Source organism: Cetorhinus maximus, chromosome 28 (genome assembly GCF_964194155.1).
Source record: "Cetorhinus maximus chromosome 28, sCetMax3.hap1.1, whole genome shotgun sequence".
Taxonomy (NCBI): Eukaryota; Metazoa; Chordata; class Chondrichthyes; order Lamniformes; family Cetorhinidae; genus Cetorhinus; species Cetorhinus maximus.
The window spans coordinates 19499701-19521236 of NC_135906.1; the positions used below are offsets into that span (position 1 = coordinate 19499701).

General features: G+C 48.3%; 1 protein-coding gene across 1 annotated transcript; it reads right to left on the reverse strand.

Moving 5' to 3' along the window:
• Positions 1–1197: 1197 nt before the first annotated feature.
• Positions 1198–12214, reverse strand: LOC144669002 (nucleus accumbens-associated protein 1-like). The gene is made up of 5 exons (XM_078531548.1): positions 11364–12214; positions 5283–5459; positions 5026–5131; positions 4132–4229; positions 1198–1627 (listed from the first exon to the last, which is right to left on the reverse strand). The coding sequence occupies exons 1-5, from the start codon at positions 12193–12195 to the stop codon at positions 1362–1364; spliced, it is 1479 nt and encodes a 492-aa protein (XP_078387674.1). The 5' UTR covers positions 12196–12214; the 3' UTR covers positions 1198–1361.
• Positions 12215–21536: the final 9322 nt, after the last annotated feature.

Consider the following 21536-nt stretch of genomic DNA (forward strand, 5'->3'; position numbering starts at 1 on the left):
TGTGTGCGGGTGCATGTGTGTGTGGGTGCATGTGTGTGTCTGTGAGTGTGCACATATGTCCCTGTGTGTGTGCATATGTGGGAGCTACTACCCTGGCCACCGAATGCACCAGTCAGCATCAGATACTGCATCACATTGAAGGTAAGGTGGTTAACAGATAATGTACCCGTGGTCCTGGACTGTTTTCCATTGCCTGAAGGGGTCTCCTTATTGACCCTGGGGATTTGTCTTGAGGTTTTGTTTTGTCTCTCCCAGAAGATTTCATGGTTTTGTTAATTACATTCATTTTACCTGTAAGGGGTTGGGTGAAGAACAAACATGGCCAGTGAAAGGATCTGGAACAAATCTAGTGGATGTGTTGCGACAAGGGGAGCTGCAGCGGTTCAAGAGGTAGCTCCCACCACCTTCTCAAGGGCAATTAGGGATGGGCAACAAATGCTGGCCTAGCCAGCGACGCCCAAGCCCCATGAATGAATAAAAAAAAGTGGAAAATTGAGTCACTCAGAACTTTTGTTAAAGAGATATTAAAGATGTACTAGTAAAATTAAATCACACACTTCAGCAGAGAAAGTCTATGAAATAATTATTGCAACCCTAAACTTCCAGCTCCAGCAATTTCAGAAAGCTGAGAACTAATTGGAGCAACAATCTCAATGAGTGAAGTCTGCCCTTATTCATCAGCACAAACTGTTTATAGTAAGCAGCGCTGCTTCTGCAGTCCTCAAAAGGTTAAACATTATTGCAGTAAAAAGAGCAGTTTAAAAAAAAACCTTCAAGACCGTAGCTTATGACACTATTATTAAATATTATTGTAGTGTTGATTTAGTGAAACAAAGAGCTAGATTCTCATGAAAGACACCAATCTTGTGTCAACTCCAGGTTTCACCCCTCACAACACAGAACGGGGGTCACCTTCAGGACATTAGACAGAGAGGGAGGAACGACCAGGAATCAAGGAAACCAATTTGGGAGTTAGAAATGTAATATTTTCCATTTCGGACAGGCTGCCCCAACCTACCCGATTAATCTAGGCTGCAAGTGTTCAGGGTTCAATCTAGGCACAGTCTTTGGGCTGTTGGCACATCCATTCATTGTGTGCCCTTGCCACCCACAACCTAGGAATGTGCAATCCCTAACCCATTACATTCAGCACCCCCACCTTCCCACCCCAGCCCTCCCCATTGCTGTACACATCCTTTCGTTTCTTAATGCCCATCAATGCAGAATAAATATTTCTTTCGTTTCTGTACCTCTAACAGTATTTGTGTGCACAAGACGCCAGATTTTTGTCTGTTCTGCAACTCATGGGTCATTCTAGATTGAACCCTGGATTTTGACACCTCCTTCCTGGGTGGCTTCCGTCACTGAGTGGACTCCAGGGAAGACCCTGCCTCGCCCTCGTGGTTGGCAGCCTCGAAGGCTTGTTCTGCATTCAGTACGTCCGAGTCGAGGTTGACCCCTGTAGTGTCTGAAATAAAGGAGTGGTAGGCGTCTCCCTCCACCATCAGCAGCTTCAGTTTGGGAATCCAGCTCTTGCGGACCACCCGACGAGCATTAGTGCACATGTCAGCTGCAATGGCATTCATCTCACTCTCCTTGAAGTTGGGTGCAAAGTTCTGGCAGTAGACTGCAGAGGGTGGGGTGAGGGGGGGAAAAACAGCACCAGTGTTAGAACTGATCTCAAATATTCAACATTGCAGTTTCTCTTTATTTAATCCATCCCCACTTTTCTCCTCTTTGAACGGCCCAGGAACTTACTGGGGTATGGTCCAAGGGTCTGGCTATCTGCTGGCATCTGGGGGGGGGCTCATTTTTCATGTGTGAGACTAAGCGACATTTGCAGGTTTGTGAAGGGGCATCGCAAACAGACTCAGCCTGATCTTCAGCTGCCTTCCCGGTCCCCTCTCCATAGGGATCAGGAACAGGAGGGCCAGCTGGTTACCAGGTTACTGGTTCACGATAAGCGTGAGGGACCGATTATCGCTCAGAGGCCATTCCCTTCAAGACGTCCAGTGTTAATCTGCACTACTTGGATCTCATTTTGATATGGCAATTGGTTGTTGTGCCACATTTAATCACTTGTCCTACCCATGAAATCCCGAGCGTGCTTTGTAAACAAGACCTGCTAATATTTACTAAACCAAGCTACATACTGATCACAGAATTGGACCAACTTTTAACCTCATTATTTTGATGGGGCTGTTCAATTCTGCTTCTCTCTCTCTCTCTCCTTCTTTAAAATCTCCTTTCAAACCTACCTCTTTGACCAAACTGTTATTAACCCATCTTAATAACCCTTCTTTGGCTTAATATCCAGTTTTGTCTGATGATGTTTCTGTGAAGCTTCTTGGGACATTTTATGTTAAAGGTGCTATATAAATGCAAGTTGTCGTTTTTGGCAGGTATTCACCACATTGTAAAGTTTGAATGAAAACTCATCCAGAATCTATTTTCGTTTATACAACTAAAAGAGAACATGCTTGATTAGAATTTTGCATGTTTATATTTCATTATACTGGAACGCTAAGCACTGCTAATAGAACAAGACAGTGCAAAACTCATGAGGAAGAATCAGTTTCAATAAATGCCTTATTGCTCAGTTAATTTCATGGTTGATGCAGCAGTTTTTCCAGGATACACTCAACCAGCAAGTAAAATGAAAGAGGACAGCTGGTTTGACATTCGGCTAGGTAGTTCCACTTAACCTGCTGCAGTAACAGATGAGGTGGGGACTATATGACAAATTGGGCATAATGGAGCAATTTCTAAAAAAAAATACACACTAAACTAATTAGTCCTGGTCGTGTCTATGCAAATGAATGGCAGCTCTGAAGACAGAAAGTCATGCTAATTATTATACCTCATTGATGCAAATTTGAGTGGCAATTTAGAATTAATGAGAGTTATTTTTAAAATTCAACACATTTTCTCTTTCGTTTCTCTCTACGCGGTGCTGACACGTTGCTGGGGAACAGGCTCTGTGGCCACGTTTTGACCTCTGGTACTTTACTCCAGTGGTCATTCCTTCTGTATGAGGCTAAGCAGAGTGCTGGCAGCCTATTTGACAACAGCAGCATCACTGCAATGCCCAATCCTACCAGCCCCCTCCCCAATCCAGCTGTAATAGGCTCCCTCAGCAGAGAGTTGCAGTTTATAAACCGTGTGAAGATGTGATGGGCTTGTAACCCTTTACAAATGGCCTTTGAAGGAATGGGCGATGATCTGACCAATAGTACGATATGCTACAGAGATTGTCGTGTTACCCCACTACAGCGCGAGATCCCCATTTCAGCCAAGCTGTCAAAGGAAGCAGCAAACTGAGGTCATGCACTTGTCTTGTGGAGAGGGAGATATTCCAGAATTAAACAATCTGTTAGCAACTGGTTATGGGATACTCAGCTACCAGAGCACTGGGAGGGAGCAATGTATGTCTCCACGGGCCAATTACAAGAACAGGAACTTGCATTTACGTAGCATCCTTTATATAATAAAACATCTCAACACTGTTCAGGTAAGCCCACAAAAGCTGACAGTAAGCCACAGCTGGAGACTTCAGTACAGATGGCCAAAATCTTGGTTAAAGAGTTAGTTAAAGGAGTATTTTAAATGAGAAGTTTAGGATTGGAATTGTATAGCTTCACTAGATATCAAAGGCACAGATGCCAAGGAGATAGAGGTAGGCTGGTGAAGGAAGTACAGGATGTACGAGAGGCGGGAATTGGAAGAAAGCAGGATTCTTGGAGGGCTGTAGGACTGGAGGAGGTTGCAGAGCTAGGGAAGGGTGAGGCCATGGAGGGAGTTGAATGTAGGGATGGGAATTTTAAAATCGAGGTACTGCTGGACCAGGAACAGTTGAAGACATGAATGAAGGATTCAGCAGTTGATCAGCTGATGCAGGGGTAGAGATGGGCGGTGTTACAGAGGTGGAAGTCTGCCATCCTGGTGACGAAGTGAATATGTGGTTGGAAGCTCATTTTGGGGGATTCAAATACAACCCCAAAGCTGCAAATGGTCTGATTTAGCCTCGGACAATGGTCAGGGAGGGAGGCAGAGTTAGTGCCATTTATACATGGCGCCAAGAAGAGTCACAGGCTGACCTGTGAGCACAGAGTCCAGTCCCACCATACTCACTTTTCACGGCATTAAGGACTCGGCTATCCAGAGGTTTCCTGCTCGGGTCGTTTGTAGAGGAGCGGATTCCGGTGCCACAGCTATTTGCCAGTGTGTTCCTGTTGCAGGAGAGCACATCATGAAGGCTGTGCATAAACAATCCTACAGAATATCATAGTGTGAACAACAGGTCTCCTACTCAAATTCTTCCAAAGACAGCTGAATCTTTAGAACAGGCTTCTCTCCGATTCCTCATTTTACAAAAAGTTCTAGGGACTGGGCTGAAATTATAAATTTATTTCCCATCCCCTCCTCTCTGTCCCTTCCGGGAAAGTGTTGGCTGGTATTGCGTTCTAGTTTCACAGGCACCAGCTGCTCTTCCTGCACAAAGACCGAATATCAATAGATGCTCAACCATGAGGACATCTTTTCCCAGTACCTGATCATTAAGGCAAAGCATCAGAGTTTAAGGGAAAAAGGTAACCACAATAACACTGTCCAAAATGGCACTTCCAGTCTGATTGGGAATTCTTTGCTTAACCTTTGGCCTCTCTCTCTCTCTGTTGGAAAATTTCTGTATGTATTTTGTCACTCCTTTACCCATTCAATCATTCCTGCCCTCTAGCTGTCCATAGAATTCAGCCTCTTGCTCATTCCCTGATTCCCATTTTCCCTGTTAAAATCTGTTCATCTTTAACATCTTCCCAGTTGTGATGAGGGGTTGTCAATCTGAACACAGGAATAGGAATATAGGAGCAGGAGGAGGCCATTCAGCCTTTCGAGCCTGCTCCACCATTCAATAATATCATGGCTGAGCTACTTGTGGTCTCAGCTCCACTTTGTTTAAAAGCTAACTCTATTTCTCTCTCCACTGAGGCTGCCTGACCTGCTGAGCCTTTCCAACATGTTTCTTACCGGTCGAAGAAGGATGCGAGCAGCCTTCGGAGGAGGACTTTGTGGCGTGTGCCCGCGCAGACGTGGCAGTTCATTAATTGGGCTCGAGTGATGAAGACACTGGTTCCTGTCAGAAAAATAAAAAGAAACTCAAGAGATCGTTCTTCACAAACAAGCGCAAGCAGGATGGCCACCCGTGTGAAGGCCAACCTAGTGGAGCAGCCGGGGAGTGGCAAGGCCTCGCTGACGATGAAGGGCGTTTGAAGCCTGGGCCATACCTGTAACGAGTTCCAGCTTTTCAGTGGGATCCCCCTCTGCGTAAAGCTTGGGGTGGCATCGGTTACCAATCTGGGTGATCAGTTCAGCTGGCAATGCTGCCAGGTCTCTCCTCATCCGGACCCTCGAGCGGGCATCTGTGGTTAAGTGATCGGGCAGGGCTTCAACCCGCTCGGCCGCTGTCAAAATAAACCAAAATGAATCTGGCGATGAGATACATTATATAGAATTTACAGCACAGAAACAGACCATTCAGCTAAAGTGACCCATGACAGTATTTTTTGTCCACGCAGACCTCCTCCCACTGCCTACTTCATCTCACCCTATCAACATATCCTTCTGCTCCTTTCTCCTTCATGTGTTTATCTAGTTTCCCCTTAAACGCATCTATACTTTTAGCCTCTGTGGTACTGAGTTCCACATTCTCACCACTCTCTGGGTAAAGGAATCTCTCCTGAATTCTCCACTGATTTATTAGTGACTGTCTTATATTGATGGCCCCTAGTTCTGGTCTCTCCCGCAAGTGGAAATATGTTTTGTAATTCATCCTATCAAATCTTTTCACAATTTTAAAGACCTCTATCAAGTTTTCTTCCTTCTCTTTTCAGTGAGAAGAGTTCCAACCTGTTCAATCTTTACTGATGGTTATAACCTCTCAGTTCTGATACCATTCTAGCAAATTCTTTTTGCGCCTTCTCCAGTGTCTCCATATCTCTTTTACAATATTGAGAACAGAACTATGCCCAGTGCTCCAAATGTGGTCTAACCAGAGTTCTATACAGACTTTAACAGTTTCTGCTTCTGAAGCAGAGTCTACACCTGAGACATTAACTGAGCTTTTCTTCCAAAGGTGCTGACAATTTATCAAGGTTTTATTTATTTACTCTACTTTAACAAACCCTTTACTCTGATGATGGCCACTGAAGTAGCTGAGGAGAATGTGGGACAAAATTCTATTCAGTCCAAAGGGCTCAGACACAACGTGGAGCTGAACAATCTCTCTCTCTCAGGCTGGCGCCAACTGGTGCTGGAGCAGCAGATGAGGTAAGTATTTCAAGTTGCTTCATGGGTAGTCAGGACTAGGCAGGGTATCAGTGGCTGGGATCTTCAAACTTGAGAAATTTGTCCACTACATTGCTAGGAAGCTAGACGATGGGTACTAGGATTGGATCAGCCCTAGCTCAGCGGGTAGCATTCGTGCTTTGGAGTCAGAAGGTTGTAGATTCAGAAACCTGAGCACAAAATCTAGGCTGACACTCCCAGTGAAGTGCACTGTCAGAGGTGCCATCTTACAGAGAAGACATTCAACCAAGACCCGTCTGCCTGCTCAGGTGGTATTTTAATTCCCCCGTCACCCGCCCGCCAGGCACTCCCCGTCACCCGCCCGCCAGGCACTCCCCGTCACCCGCCCGCCAGGCACTCCCCGTCACCCGCCCGCCAGGCACTCCCCGTCACCCGCCCGCCAGGCACTCCCCGTCACCCGCCCGCCAGGCACTCCCCGTCACCCGCCCGCCAGGCACTCCCCGTCACCCGCCCGCCAGGCACTCCCCGTCACCCGCCCGCCAGGCACTCCCCGTCACCCGCCCGCCAGGCACTCCCCGTCACCCGCCCGCCAGGCACTCCCCGTCACCCGCCCGCCAGGCACTCCCCGTCACCCGCCCGCCAGGCACTCCCCGTCACCCGCCCGCCAGGCACTCCCCGTCACCCGCCCGCCAGGCACTCCCCGTCACCCGCCCGCCAGGCACTCCCCGTCACCCGCCCGCCAGGCACTCCCCGTCACCCGCCCGCCAGGCACTCCCCGTCACCCGCCCGCCAGGCACTCCCCGTCACCCGCCCGCCAGGCACTCCCCGTCACCCGCCCGCCAGGCACTCCCCGTCACCCGCCCGCCAGGCACTCCCCGTCACCCGCCCGTCAGGCACTCCCCGTCACCCGCCTCTCAGACACTCCCCGTCACCCGCCTCTCAGGCACTCCCCGTCACCCGCCTCTCAGACACTCCCCGTCACCCGCCTCTCAGACACTCCCCGTCACCCGCCTCTCAGACACTCCCCGTCACCCGCCTCTCAGACACTCCCCGTCACCCGCCTCTCAGACACTCCCCGTCACCCGCCTCTCAGACACTCCCCGTCACGCGTCTCTCAGACACTCCCCGTCACCCGCCTCTCAGACACTCCCCGTCACCCGCCTCTCAGACACTCCCCGTCACGCGTCTCTCAGATACTCCCCATCATGCATGTCAAGCAATCCGCATCATGCGTAGAAATGCTGTCACGTTTGTGTAAAACGCATCAGCTGTATGTCAAACACACCCCGTCACACATGCATCAAACACTACTCAACACATGCACGTCAAACACTCCTCATCGTGTGCATGTCAAACATTCCCCATTGTGGATGCCTCAAACACTCCCCATCACGCATCTTGAAACTTTGCTAATCATGTGGGTCAAACCCTCCCCATCATGTGTGTGTCAAACCCTCCCCATCATGTGTGTGTCAAACCCTCCCCATCATGTGTGTGTCAAACCCTCCCCATCATGTGTGTGTCAAACCCTCCCCATCATGTGTGTGTCAAACCCTCCCCATCATGTGTGTGTCAAACCCTCCCCATCATGTGTGTGTCAAACCCTCCCCATCATGTGTGTGTCAAACCCTCCCCATCATGTGTGTGTCAAACCCTCCCCATCATGTGTGTGTCAAACCCTCCCCATCATGTGTGTGTCAAACCCTCCCCATCATGTGTGTGTCAAACCCTCCCCATCATGTGTGTGTCAAACCCTCCCCATCATGTGTGTATCAAACACTCCCCATCACGCATGTGTCAAAAATTCCCCACCACACGCGTACCAAACACTCCCCACGCGTGTGTCAAACATTCCCCACCACACGCGTGCGTCAAACACTCCCCACCACACGCGTGCGTCAAACACTCCCCACCACACGCGTGCGTCAAACACTCCCCACCACACGCGTGCGTCAAACACTCCCCACCACACGCGTGCGTCAAACACTCCCCACCACACGCGTGCGTCAAACACTCCCCACCACACGCGTGCGTCAAACACTCCCCACCACACGCGTGCGTCAAACACTCCCCACCACACGCGTGCGTCAAACACTCCCCACCACACGCGTGCGTCAAACACTCCCCACCACACGCGTGCGTCAAACACTCCCCACCACACGCGTGCGTCAAACACTCCCCACCACACGCGTGCGTCAAACACTCCCCACCACACGCGTGCGTCAAACACTCCCCACCACACGCGTGCGTCAAACACTCCCCACCACACGCGTGCGTCAAACACTCCCCACCACACGCGTGCGTCAAACACTCCCCACCACACGCGTGCGTCAAACACTCCCCACCACACGCGTGCGTCAAACACTCCCCACCACACGCGTGCGTCAAACACTCCCCACCACACGCGTGCGTCAAACACTCCCCACCACACGCGTGCGTCAAACACTCCCCACCACACGCGTGCGTCAAACACTCCCCACCACACGCGTGCGTCAAACACTCCCCACCACACGCGTGCGTCAAACACTCCCCACCACACGCGTGCGTCAAACACTCCCCACCACACGCGTGCGTCAAACACTCCCCACCACACGCGTGCGTCAAACACTCCCCACCACACGCGTGCGTCAAACACTCCCCACCACACGCGTGCGTCAAACACTCCCCACCACACGCGTGCGTCAAACATTCCCCACCACACGCGTGCGTCAAACATTCCCCACCACACGCGTGCGTCAAACATTCCCCACCACACGCGTGCGTCAAACATTCCCCACCACACGCGTGCGTCAAACACTCCCCACCACACGCGTGCGTCAAACACTCCCCACCACACGCGTGCGTCAAACACTCCCCACCACACGTGTGCGTCAAACACTCCCCACCACGCGTGCGTCAAACACTCCCCATCACTTGTGTGTCAAACACTCCCCCTCACGTGTGCAAACACTGCCTGTCACTGTGTGTCAAACACTCCTGTGACAAAAGTATAATAATTTTCATAATATTTTTCTGGTTTGTTATGATGTTAGTTTATGAGGGTAAGTATCGTTGGGTCTGTCTATGTGATTTAATTAAATTTGGAGTCAAGTAGACTGCAAGCTTGAAATCATTGAAAGAAGCTCGGTGCTTGACATGCTAATGAGTAAACATGGATGCTGGCTTAGCATGTAAGGTGTGAAGGGAATTTGTATTTTTAGATAAAGGAAGGGATTTGGATTTCAAAGGGATCTTAGTCTGTTTACGACTAGCCAGATAAGCAAGGCCAAGGAGTGTGTTTATTTTTCCCAAAGGTTATTGACAATATTGGCAACATGGAAGTTTTTATATTATGAGGAAGATACAGTTTCAAAGACATATGGAACAATAGAATTTACATATTAAAAAGAGAAACGTATATAAAGGAGAATGAAAGGCTATGTAAGATTAACAGAAGTGTGTGAAATAGCCTTAATGAAGCCTCCAGCCATTTGTGCATAAATTTGCTATGTAATGAAACTGAAGTCGGAGAAAAGCCATTTGGAACTTCACTGTCAAGTGGGTACTGTGTTAATTTGCTGGGTTTGTTTTAAATCTAAAATCTATTTTGGACTATTGTCTTGAAAGGAGTGTGTAACTGGAAGTCAGGTCTATTAGGAATTTTAGGATTTGTTATAGTAGTAAGTAATGGTAGTCTTATACATGTGCTTGAAATCTTTTATTTTGTCAATGAATATTTTAATTTAATTTTTAAAGTCTCTAAAGGTCTTGGTGGACTTATTATTTATGAATTCAGTGCACACATCTTCTAGTAATAAATGCAAATTGCAAAACTATTGTATTAGCACGACCAAGTTTCCCTTGTGGACTTGGTCCGCCTGGTACACATCATCTGCCCCATCACGTGCGCGTCAAACACTCCCCATCACGTGCGTGACAAACACTCCCCATCACGTGCGCGACAAACACTCCCCATCACGTGCGCGACAAACACTCCCCATCACGTGCGCGACAAACACTCCCCATCACGTGCGCGACAAACACTCCCCATCACGTGCGCGTCAAACACTCCCCAACACGTGCGTGACATTCCCCATCACGTGCGTGACAAACACTCCCCATCACGTGCGCGTCAAACACTCCCCATCACCTGTGCGACAAATATTCCCCATCACATGCGCGTCAAACACTCCCCATCACGTGTGCGTCAAACACTCCCCATCACGTGCGCGTCAAACACTCCCCATCACGTGCGCGTCAAACACTCCCCATCACGTGCGCGTCAAACACTCCCCATCACGTGCGCGTCAAACACTCCCCATCACGTGCGCGTCAAACACTCCCCATCACGTGCGCGTCAAACACTCCCCATCACGTGCGCGTCAAACACTCCCCATCACGTGCGCGTCAAACACTCCCCATCACGTGCGCGTCAAACACTCCCCATCACGTGCGCGTCAAACACTCCCCATCACGTGCGCGTCAAACACTCCCCATCACGTGCGCGTCAAACACTCCCCATCACGTGCGCGTCAAACACTCCCCATCACCTGCGCGTCAAACACTCCCCATCACCTGCGCATCAAACACTCCCCATCACCTGCGCATCAAACACTCCCCATCACGGGCATGTCAAACACTCCCCACCACGTGTGCGACAAACACTCCCCATCATCTGTACGAACCCTATCCATCACGTGTGTCACACACTCCACATGCGTGAATGTCAACACTCCAAAACATGTGTACATCAGTCACTCATCTGTACATTGAACATTCCTCAACACGTGTGTGTCAAATACTTCCCATTACGTGAGTGTCAAATACTCCCCGCTGTGTGTGAACCAAACAGCTCTTATCAGACAGTAATATGCCCCTGGCCTGTCCAATATGGGCAAAAATCCCCCTGCATGATATAGGAAATTTCAGCCTCTCCATTTTACGTCTGTCCTGTCCCATCCTAACCACCTCTCAGTTCTAGGTAATGCAAGGGACTCAAATACTGGGAAATCACATGGAAACAATGATCCCGATAGCGGTTGCCAGTTTAAATTAGTTATCTAATTTAGTAGCAGTCTTACCTGGTGGGCCCACATTCATCATGCTGTACATAGTGTACATGTTACAGATCTGCCTGTAGTGCTCCTCTGTCATGTCCTCGCCACCTTCCTCCTCCTCATCGTCTTCATTCTGGTAGGAGTTGGGACTGTCACTGGTGTAGGCACTGGAGGTGCCGGGACTGGTGCGGTCCGAGCTCCCCTGTCCTCCCGCTCCACATCCCTGCTGCCGGACAGCGGGGGCTCCGTGAGAAACCCGGGCTAGTTTGGAAGCCGCGCTCCCGTTCCCCTCCCGCTGGCCATTGTCCCACAGGCGCTTGCTGGCGGGGGTGAACTGCACAGTGTCCGACTCAGCTTGCTCTGTCTTGACGCGCGACACCAGCGAGAGCGGGGTGGCCGCCAGCGATCGCGAGGCCTGGGCAGGGCTCGGGGGCTCGGAGGGCGTCTCCTCCACGTGAAGGCCCTGGGAATCGCACCGCGGTGAGCTGACCTTCAGGCAGAACTCGGTCTCCTTGTCCATTATCTGCTGGATCTGGAGAAAGCCGGCTGTGTACATCAAGAGGAACTGATCACCCATGTTCATGCTAAGCCTGCCAGTGTAACAGAAAGCGAGGATCTGCTGGAAGGACTGTGGCTGGACTGCGGTAGGGAGTTCAAAGCTTGTGCAGTTGTTGGAGCTGAACAGGTCACGGAAATAGGAACTGCTGGCGGCCAGGACAGCGCGATGCGCCTTAAAAGCCTGTCCCTTCACAACGATGGAGACATCGCAGTACAGGCCCTGGAGCCGCTGGTCATTCAGAGATTCCAGGATATTATTCCCAAAGTTCGGAATCTCCATTTGCAGGGTCTGAGCCATGGCGTCCACTCAGCACACTGCAGTACCTGCCAGGATAGAAGAGGAGACAGCAGCATTAGCGTTAACACATTTTACATGCAGCATTTTCCCTGCAGAGGCTCATCCTTTGGTGCTGTGGCTCAATGGGCTGCTCTCCAACCTCCAAGCCAGAACGACTGTGGGTTCAAGTTCTACTGCGGGGACTTGGGCACCAAATCCAGGCTGATACTCCTAGTGCAGTACTGAGGGAGTGCAGCACTGTCAGAGGTGTCATGTTGAATGGGATGTTAACCTGAGGCCCCGCCTGCCCTCAATCAATATCACTTAAAAGCAGGTTAGCTGACCATCCTAATATTATTATAAAAACAAAAAGCTAAAAGCTACTGCGGATGCTGGAAATCCAAAACAAAAACAGAATTACCTGGAAAAACTCAGCAGGTCTGGCAGCATCGGCGGAGAAGAAATCAGTTAACGTTTCGAGCCTTCATGGCCCTTCGGCAGAACTGAAGTATAGTTAGAAGAAGGGAGAAATATAAATTGGTTTAAGGTGGGTGGGGGGGGGGAAGAGACATTGAGGGTGTGGTGATTGTGGAGATGAGCAACGTTGCTCCCAATGCGGTCTCCTCTACATTGGAGAGACCAAACGCAAACTGGGCGACCGTTTTGCGGAACACCTACGGTCTGTCCGCAAGAAAGACCCAAACCTCCCTGTCGCTTGCCATTTTAACACTCCACCCTGTTCTCTTGCCCACATGTCTGTCCTTGGCTTGCTGCATTGTTCCAGTGAAGCCCAACGCAAACTGGAGGAACAGCACATCATCTTCCGACTAGGCACTTTACAGCCTTCCGGGCTGAATATTGAATTCAACAACTTTAGATCTTAAACTCCCCCTCCCCCCGCCCCCCGCTTTTTTTTCAATATTTTTTAGATTCTTCTTTCCCCACCTATTTCCATTACTTTTAAATCTAAAACTAAAACCTTGTTAGCCTTTCCACCCCACCCCCACTAGAGCTGTACTTTGAATATCCTGTCTTCCATTCTTAATTAGCACTTTTCTCAGACAAAACACCTATTTGACCCTTTTGTCTGTGACATCTTTTGATTATCTGCTCATCTCCACAATCACCACACCCTCAATGTCTCTCCCCCCCACCACCCACCTTAAACCAATTTATATTTCTCCCTTCTTCTAACTATGCTTCAGTTCTGCCGAAGGGCCATGAAGGCTCGAAACGTTAACTGATTTCTTCTCCGCCGATGCTGCCAGACCTGCTGAGTTTTTCCAGGTAATTCTGTTTTTATCCTAATATTATTGTTTGGGTGATCTTGCTGAGCAGAAACTCACAATGGGGTTTTAAACGATGGCCTTGCCAGCAATTTCCACATCCCGGGAAAGAATTAACAAAATCCTTGTTCTTCATTCCGGATGTGTGGTCCCTGATATTTTTTCGAACATGAGTTTTCCTGGCCATCCCAGCCAATGTTCTTCTTGCAAATCAACACCAGAAACAGATTAACTGGCTGGTTTACTGACTGCGATTTGTGGAATCTTGTTCTGTGCAAACTGGTCACCTCACTTTCCTAAGTAGCAATAGCCCCATTTCAAAAAAAGTTGCCTCACTGGTTGTAAACAAACACTAGGATGGCTTGAGAATAAGGCTCTATATAAATGCAAGGAACATCTGAAGTACAGTGTACAGTTTTGGTCTCCTTACTTAATATTTGCATGAGAAGTGGTTCAGAGAAGGCTCACTAGGCTGATTCCTAGGATGAATGGGTTATCTTCTGAAGAAAGGTTGAGCAGGTTGGGCCTATACCCACTGAAATTTAATTTGAGAGGTGATCTTACTGAAACCAGATAAAGATCCTGAGGGGGCTTGACAGGGTCAATGCTGAGAGGAGAAGTCTAGAACTAGGATTCACATTTAAAAATTAAGGGTCTCCCATTTAAGACTAAGATGAGGAGGATTTTTTTCTCTCAGAGGGTCGTTAGTCTGTGGAATTCTCTTCCCCGGAGAGCAATGGAGGCCGGGTCATTGAATATATTCAAGGCTGAATTAGACAGATTTTTGGTCGACAAGGGAGTCGGGAGTTATGGGGGGCAGACAGGAGAGTGGAGTTGATGTTACAATCACATCAGCCATGATCTTATTGAATGGTGGAAGAGGTTTGAGGGACCAAATGGCCTCCCCCTGCTCCTAATTCTTATGTTTCTGTGTGCAAATTTGTATATTCTTTACTGGTGCCTTCAGAGGCAAACCTGATCTCATCCTCAGCTAAGGTTCCCTCACACGTGAGCATTTTATGGAACTAGCCAGTGTTGTGGCACAGGAACCATTGCTCTGTGCTTGGTTTCTTTCTCAGGGTTCAAATCCAGCTTGGTGCAGGGAAAAAAAAGGTACTTTCCAAAAAGCCAATTTCAGGCTTCAAGCCTTATTCACAAGCCACCCTGCCCCTCATATATCCCAGCTCAGCACCACCTTACACAGTCTCCAAATGACGGTTTTTGCACTTACAGACAGACACTGTTTGAGATGGTGGTGGCCATCTCATGAGGCTTCACAGGTTTAGTGTGGAGCCCTGCATCCTTCACCACCAGCCCTGCACCGACAGCTCCAGTCAGTGAACAGGTAGCAGTCAGGTGGCACTGCTGGTTAACATTATGGGACAATCCAAGAGCATGTGTGGCTGCAGTTCCATCTTCATCATGCACCATGAGTTCAGGGTGGGTTTAAGCACAGATGAAACCTTCTGCTTAATTCTCCTGTAAACTGGGTAACAAAAAAGATACTCTGGTTTTGGACAGAATAGGTTTCTAAATTCACTCTCGGGCAGCACTGGTAAGACTCGTATGTATTCACCGGTTCCAGTTTTCCTGAGTTTCCAGACCCTCCGGATGCCGGTTAATGAGGGACATTGTTTCGGGACTGGAGTCACATACAGGCCAGTCTGGGTAAAAGGGATTCCTTCTCTATAGGACATTAGTGAACCAATTGGGTTTTTACGACAATCTGATACCTTCGCAGGCACTTTTATATTCCAGATTTAATAAAATGAATTCAAATTCTCGAACTGCCGTGGTGGGATTTCAGCTCTCAGTCTCAGGTGATTAGTCCAGGCTCCAGGGTTACTAACTCAGTAATATATTTAAAAATCTCGCCTCTGGGTACGGGGGTTATCACGAATCTAGTCTCTGCACCCACCCCCTTGACTATCGAGGGTCAGGTCAGACAGGCGGTAAAAGTTCCACAGAGAGAAAAATCCTAGGGAGAGAAAAGATCTCCTTATGGAAAAGAAAGTTTTAAACGGCTCTTCTCCGATGTCGACATTGATGAGGCTCTCTTTATTTTAGCCTGAAGTGTGACCTTGTGATTGCAACATAGAACTGAGCAACAGTCCCCCCCAAGGCAGTGTGACAGCTCATAGGAAGTACAAAATCCTTTCAGAAGCGTTTCCACTGTGAGGATTGAATCTTTTTAAACAGCTTTTGAATTCTGACATTAAAGGGCCACTCAAAGGTTCAAGTTTATCTTTAAATAAAACTCATGAGGGAATTAATCTGAGATAGTTAATCACAATGAGGCTCTTTAATTATTCACATTCAATGCAGCTTTTGTCACCAGCATGAGATACACTGGAATAGAAATCGGAATTAACCTTATAGCGTTTAACGGAGTGCTAGTAGGCACAATAACTGATCATCTCAAATTGTTCTTGACACTAACAACAGATCTGCATCCTTCACCCTATTATACAACATAAACCGTTCTCTCCTATGTTTGGATGTACAAACTCTATAACTATATGGCAGTATTTTTTTCACAGTTCAAGTGGAAATATTATGAAAATTGATCACATTGGAGTTGTACACCAAAACTTGCAAATAATACCTAGTCCTCTTGACCTCAGTAGATCCAGGAACATCAGTAAAGTAACATCCATATGGACAGCAACTTGCATTTATGCAGAACCTTTAATGTAGGGAAATCAACCCCAGGGGCTCCCCTATGTGTTAAGGAGAATGGATCTGGTGCCAAAGGAAAGGTTGGGACGTGTGACCAAAGGTTTGGTTAGTGAGCCTTTCTGAAGTTTCTTTGTGGCTGCATCTCTCATCTCGCCTCTCCTTTCGCTGATCAGCAATCCAAGTCTTTCTTCATGAGCTGGGGAAGGACAGGGTGCTGAGGATCCTCTCTTTCACCTCTTGTGAACCTGCACAAATTCCAAAGCCCGGGCTATATCTCTCTCTTTGATTTACCCACCCTTCCCCCATTGAGGAATACAGGGCCTTACTCAGCACTTCCCACCCCAAACAATGCCTGAGAGTTAGAGCAACCAATATAGAGAGGAATGGCAGGTGATCCCAAACACTGTGCCATCAGCAGCTTAATTAAAACTCTCTACCCAACAGTACCTCACCTCAGACAGCAAATTTCTGAATTCAGAACTTGTTCCCATTCAGAAACCTAGTGGAGGGCAAAGACCCATGTGAATCCTGCTCCAGAGACTTGAGCAAATGATGCAGACTAACACTCCAGTGCAGTACTGAGGAAGTGCTGCAGTGTCAGGGGTGCTGTTTCAGGTGAGATGTTAAACCCCATCTTCCCTCTCTGGATGGAAAAGATCACATGGCACAATTTGAAGAAGGGCAGGGGAGTTCTCCTTGGTGTGCTGGCCAATATTCATCCCTCAATCAACATCACAAAAACAGATTATCTGGTCATTATCACATTGTGTTTGTGCGAGCTTGCTGTGTGCAAATTAGATGTTGTGTTTCTAACATTACAACAGTGACTGCACTTCATACAAAGGATTTAATGGACATCCTGGAACTCCCTCCCTAACAGCACTGTGGATGTACCTACACCACATGGACTGCAGCGGCTCAAGAAGGCAGCTCACCCACCACCTTCCCAAAGGCAATTAGGGGTGGACAATAGATGCTGCCCTAGCCAGCGATGCCCACATCCCACCAAAGAATAACAAACTGTAAAGCCCTTTGGGATGTCCTAAGGTTGTGAAAGGTGGTACAGAAATGCAAGTCTTTCTGACCTTATGATGGAAGGAAGGTCATTGATGAAGCAGCTGAAGATGGTGGTGTCCTCGGCCCAAACATCTTCAGCTGTTTCATCAATGACCTTCCTTCCATCATAAGGTCAGAAGTGGGGATGTTCGCTGATGATTGCACAATGTTCAGCACCATTCGCGACTCCTCAGATACTGAAGCAGTCCATGTCCAAATGCAGCAAGACCTGGACAATATCCAGGCTTGGGCTGACAAGTGGCAAGTAACATAAGCACCACACAAGTGCCAGGCAATGACCATCTCCAACAAGAGAGAATCTAATCATCGCCCCTTCACATCCAGTGGCATAACCATCGCTGAATCCCCCACTATCAACATCCTGGGGGGTTACCATTGACCAGGACCTGAACTAGACTAGCCATATAAATACTGTGACTGCAAGAGCAGGTCAGAGGTTAGGAATCGTGCGATGCGTAACTCACCTCTTGGCCCCCCCAAAACCTGTCCACCATCTACAAGGCACAAGTCAGGAGTGTGATGGAATACTCCCCACTTGCCTGGATGAATGCACCTCCCACAACACTCACAAAGCTTGATACACTCCAGGACAAAGCACCCCGCTTGGTTGGCACCACATCCACAAACATTCACTCCCTCCACCACTGACACACAGTAGCAGCAGTGTGTACCATCTACAAGATGCACTGCAGGAACTCACCAAGGCTCCTTAGACCTTCCAAACCCAAGACCACTATCATCTAGAAGGACAAGGACAGCAGACAGATGGAAACATCACCATCTGGAAGTTCCCCTCCCAGCCACTCACCATCCTGACTTGGAAATATATCGCCGTTCCTTCACTGTCACTGGGTCAAAATCCTGGAACTCCCTCCCTAACAGCACTGTGGGTGTACCTACACCACATTGACTGCAGCGGTTCAAGAAGGCAGCTCACCACCATCTTCTCAAGGACAGTTTGGAATGGGCAATAAATGCTGGCCCAGCCAGCGATGCCCACATCCCATGAATGGATTTTTAAAAATTGTCTCAAAAGAACAGAAGAGATAAATCAGCTGGTCCTGAGATTCAAGGAAGCTTGGGTTTTCAAGAAAAAATTGAGGGCTGTGATGGAGGGGGGCTGCTCAGCTTTGGAGCCCAGAGAACGACAGAGTTGAAATAGAAAGCTGTGTCATGATTACAGCACACTGAGGGTGTAGGGAGAATGAAAGGGGATAAAGAGAAAGAAGTTCTCTTGTTCAAATGAATGACTTTTGCACTTTCAATAAACACCAGAAAGTTACAATGCAGAGAGTGTGAGGGTTCAGAGGCTAGAGGTGAGTAAAGTTTAAGCGTATTAGATTAGAAATCTTAAACTAAATTCCTGATCAAAGTTGCACCAAAAATTTGCAATTACAAAACAATCACAAATGTGTTTCAGAATCTAATCCTAAGTATGAACCTCGGTTGATACTGAATTACAGAGCACTGTGATTGTTCACAGGATTTTTCTTGACGGCACAGGAAGAGGCTATTCGGCGCATGGTGTCTGCACCGGCTCTCCAAATGAGCATTATGACCTAGTGCCATTGCCCTGCCTTTTCCCTGCACCCTTGCACGTTGTTTCTATACAAATAATCTCTTGAATGCCTCGATTGAACCTGCCTGCACCGCACTTCCAGGCAGTGCGTTCCAGACCCGAACCACTCGCTGTGTGAGAAAGTTTTTTCTCACCTCCCATTTGCTTCTTTTGTAAATTGTTTTAAATCTGTGCCCTCTCATTCTTGATCCTTTTACGAGCAGGAACAGCTTCTCCCTATCTACTCTGTCCAGCCCCCTCATCATTTTCAACATCTCTAACAGCTGGAAAAGCTTTTAAGAGGGACAGCTCCCCAGTACTGCAATTCATGACATAAAGAAATGCTTGATACAATTCAAAGAAATCTTTAATGCTTTTCCTGATTATCTTGGAGGTAAAGACAATGTCTTGTATACAGCACCAACTCATCCATCCTTGTGGGATGATTTTCTAGTGCAACTAAGGAGTGTTTAAACTAACTTGGGAGGGGTATCAGAACCAGGAGGTAATACTAGAGAGGAACATCAGCTGACACAAGCTGCAGATTTTGTACAATCTACATAGGGAAGCAGGTACCCGTGAATTCGATCCATCTGGAACTGCAGGGCACACTAGCACTTTGGCTGGCTTCTGAACATCAATGCCAGACAGGACGAGACTCCCCAGTGCTTCAGTTGGATGAAACACAGCCCACCTTGGAACTGAACTGTAGGACCCCAGATGCCTGTTTCCATTGCCAGTCAGTGTTGTTAGCTAATTTTAGCAAGGGCGGCACTAGGGAGCTGAGACTGGTCTCAGTCTGAGGCTCTTGTTCACTATCCAGTGACTCCTGACCTAAAGAGTACCCACGAGTGGAACTTGGGTACAACACAATCAGACTTGGCCTGGTTTCCACCGATCCCTGAATAACCTGCTGATATTCACTGCCTTCACACACACAGAAAGTGCAAGGAGATGGCCAGTGCCAGTGGGCTGTACCCCAGCATGAGTCATGATCCTTGAAGGTGGGAGGGGGAGAAAGTCAGAAGGAACAAAAAAAGGGGTAAACACAAGCTCAAGATTACAGCCATTCTGCACTTTAAAAACAATTTTCAGTTGACAAGAAAATTGAACATAGATGCATTAAAACAGTATGACTGCTCCACCATAGAGACTGGATCCTGGATGGAAAAGGAAATTGGATGCAGCATTGCAAAGAGGAATATAATTACTAAGTGCAATGCTCGCCAGGTGAAATAACTGTCATGTCACTCACAAGCTGAATGCTGAAGTTTTCTATTTTTATAAATTTGATGCATATTGTGGCGAGTAGTTTTATTGCTGGGAAACAGAACCAGCATCAGCTCTAAGCCCTCCCAGGTTGGTGCAGGTCTGTTAGCTGGTTGTACTCTGTCCCAACAGCATGAGGTATGTCCCGCAGTATCTAGCCTTTGACCTCTTCCAGCCATGCTGTTAATTTAGTAGCAAGCTTCTGGAGTTGCCCATTGCCACAAATAACTGAATGAAAACTTCCCAAACTTATTATAGATTGCAACGTGGACTTTGATCCTGTTGTACTGGGCTGGGTTTGAACAGGGATTTTCATAGATGAACGACCAGGTCTATCCCACTTTAGCATGCAAAGCTATTTTCCTTTCTATATTAGCAGTTACAGCAATCCTAGAGGTACCCACGGGGTGGAAAGACAGGGTCACATCTTGAAACAAAAATTTAATTTCCAAAATCCTTCCGCTATTGACCCACTAAATTTGGAAATAACCGACCTGATCTTGACTGGCTCACAATTAAAAAACTTTATCTGGATGTCTTCAAATCCCCAGGACGATACTGCGGAACACGGCATACAAATGAACTCTCAGCAAGTAGAGCTATAGCATGCAAACATATTAGAAACAACTTGTTAGCGTCTTATTTCAGCTAGGCTTAAAAAAAGGACACACAATGGATGCCCCCCCCCCCCCCCCAAAACAGGGTCCATTTGTGTTTTTGATTCCTACCAATCGCTCCATAAGTCACCTATTTTTTTTTCATTGAAGAGGGACAATCCCTGATCATTTTTTAAAAAAAAAATAATAAGTTTGCCTAGTATCATTTTCCTCTTTGGAAAAAACAATCTGATGGGGACCAGGCTCACAGAGCAGCAGAGGGGAGGATATAAGTTCTGGGAAGTATTTGGGAAGTGCAGCTTCTTGGATAGTTTGCTGCAGCTTTTTTTCCCTGTATAAAGTTTTGTTGCTTTTCCCCACCCCCCACAGTCTGCACACACCACCCACCCTCCCTCCCTCTCCTCCTCCTACCCCTCCTCCTCCTTCTCCTCCTCCCCCCAAAACATGTACACACAAAGGAGGGTATTAAATCTGGGAGGGGGGGGATGGATTAAAAGCCCCCAGGATCTGTCACCTGGTAAAAGGGAGGCTCTGGGGTGGGGGGGGGAATGACTGAGGCAGCTTGGAGGCCGAAGCCTGCGCTGGGTGTTCACTACTCACCCCAGTGTCTCTCTCTCTCTCTCAATGCTTGCAGCCAGAGCCTAGCAGCAGCCATTCATTGTCAGGACAGCCAGCGCCTAGCAACCGAGCGCCGAGCGCGCCGATCGGAGTCCCCGCCCCTCGGCTCCAGCCCCATCAGGCGAGCTCCGAGCGCTTCGATCCATCGGCCGGGGGGGGGGGGGGGGGGGATCCCTCCGCCCCCTTCCGTGACCGCACCGGGTCGGGGGGGTGGGGGAGGAGGGGTGAGTCCACTTCCCGTCAGGCCTTGCTCGGCTG

What these genes read in the sequence shown, in the direction of transcription:
- LOC144669002 (XM_078531548.1), bottom strand. Translation starts at nt 12,195, where the DNA reads ATGGCTCAGACCCTGCAAATGGAGATTCCGAACTTTGGGAATAATATC. An exon ending in AAAGCTGGAACTCGTTACAG is followed by an intron (nt 5,132 to 5,282) that starts GTATGGCCCAGG and finishes TTTTTCTGACAG; the next exon opens with GAACCAGTGTCTTCATCACT. An exon ending in CTCGCATCCTTCTTCGACCG is followed by an intron (nt 4,230 to 5,025) that starts GTAAGAAACATG and finishes CTCCTGCAACAG; the next exon opens with GAACACACTGGCAAATAGCT.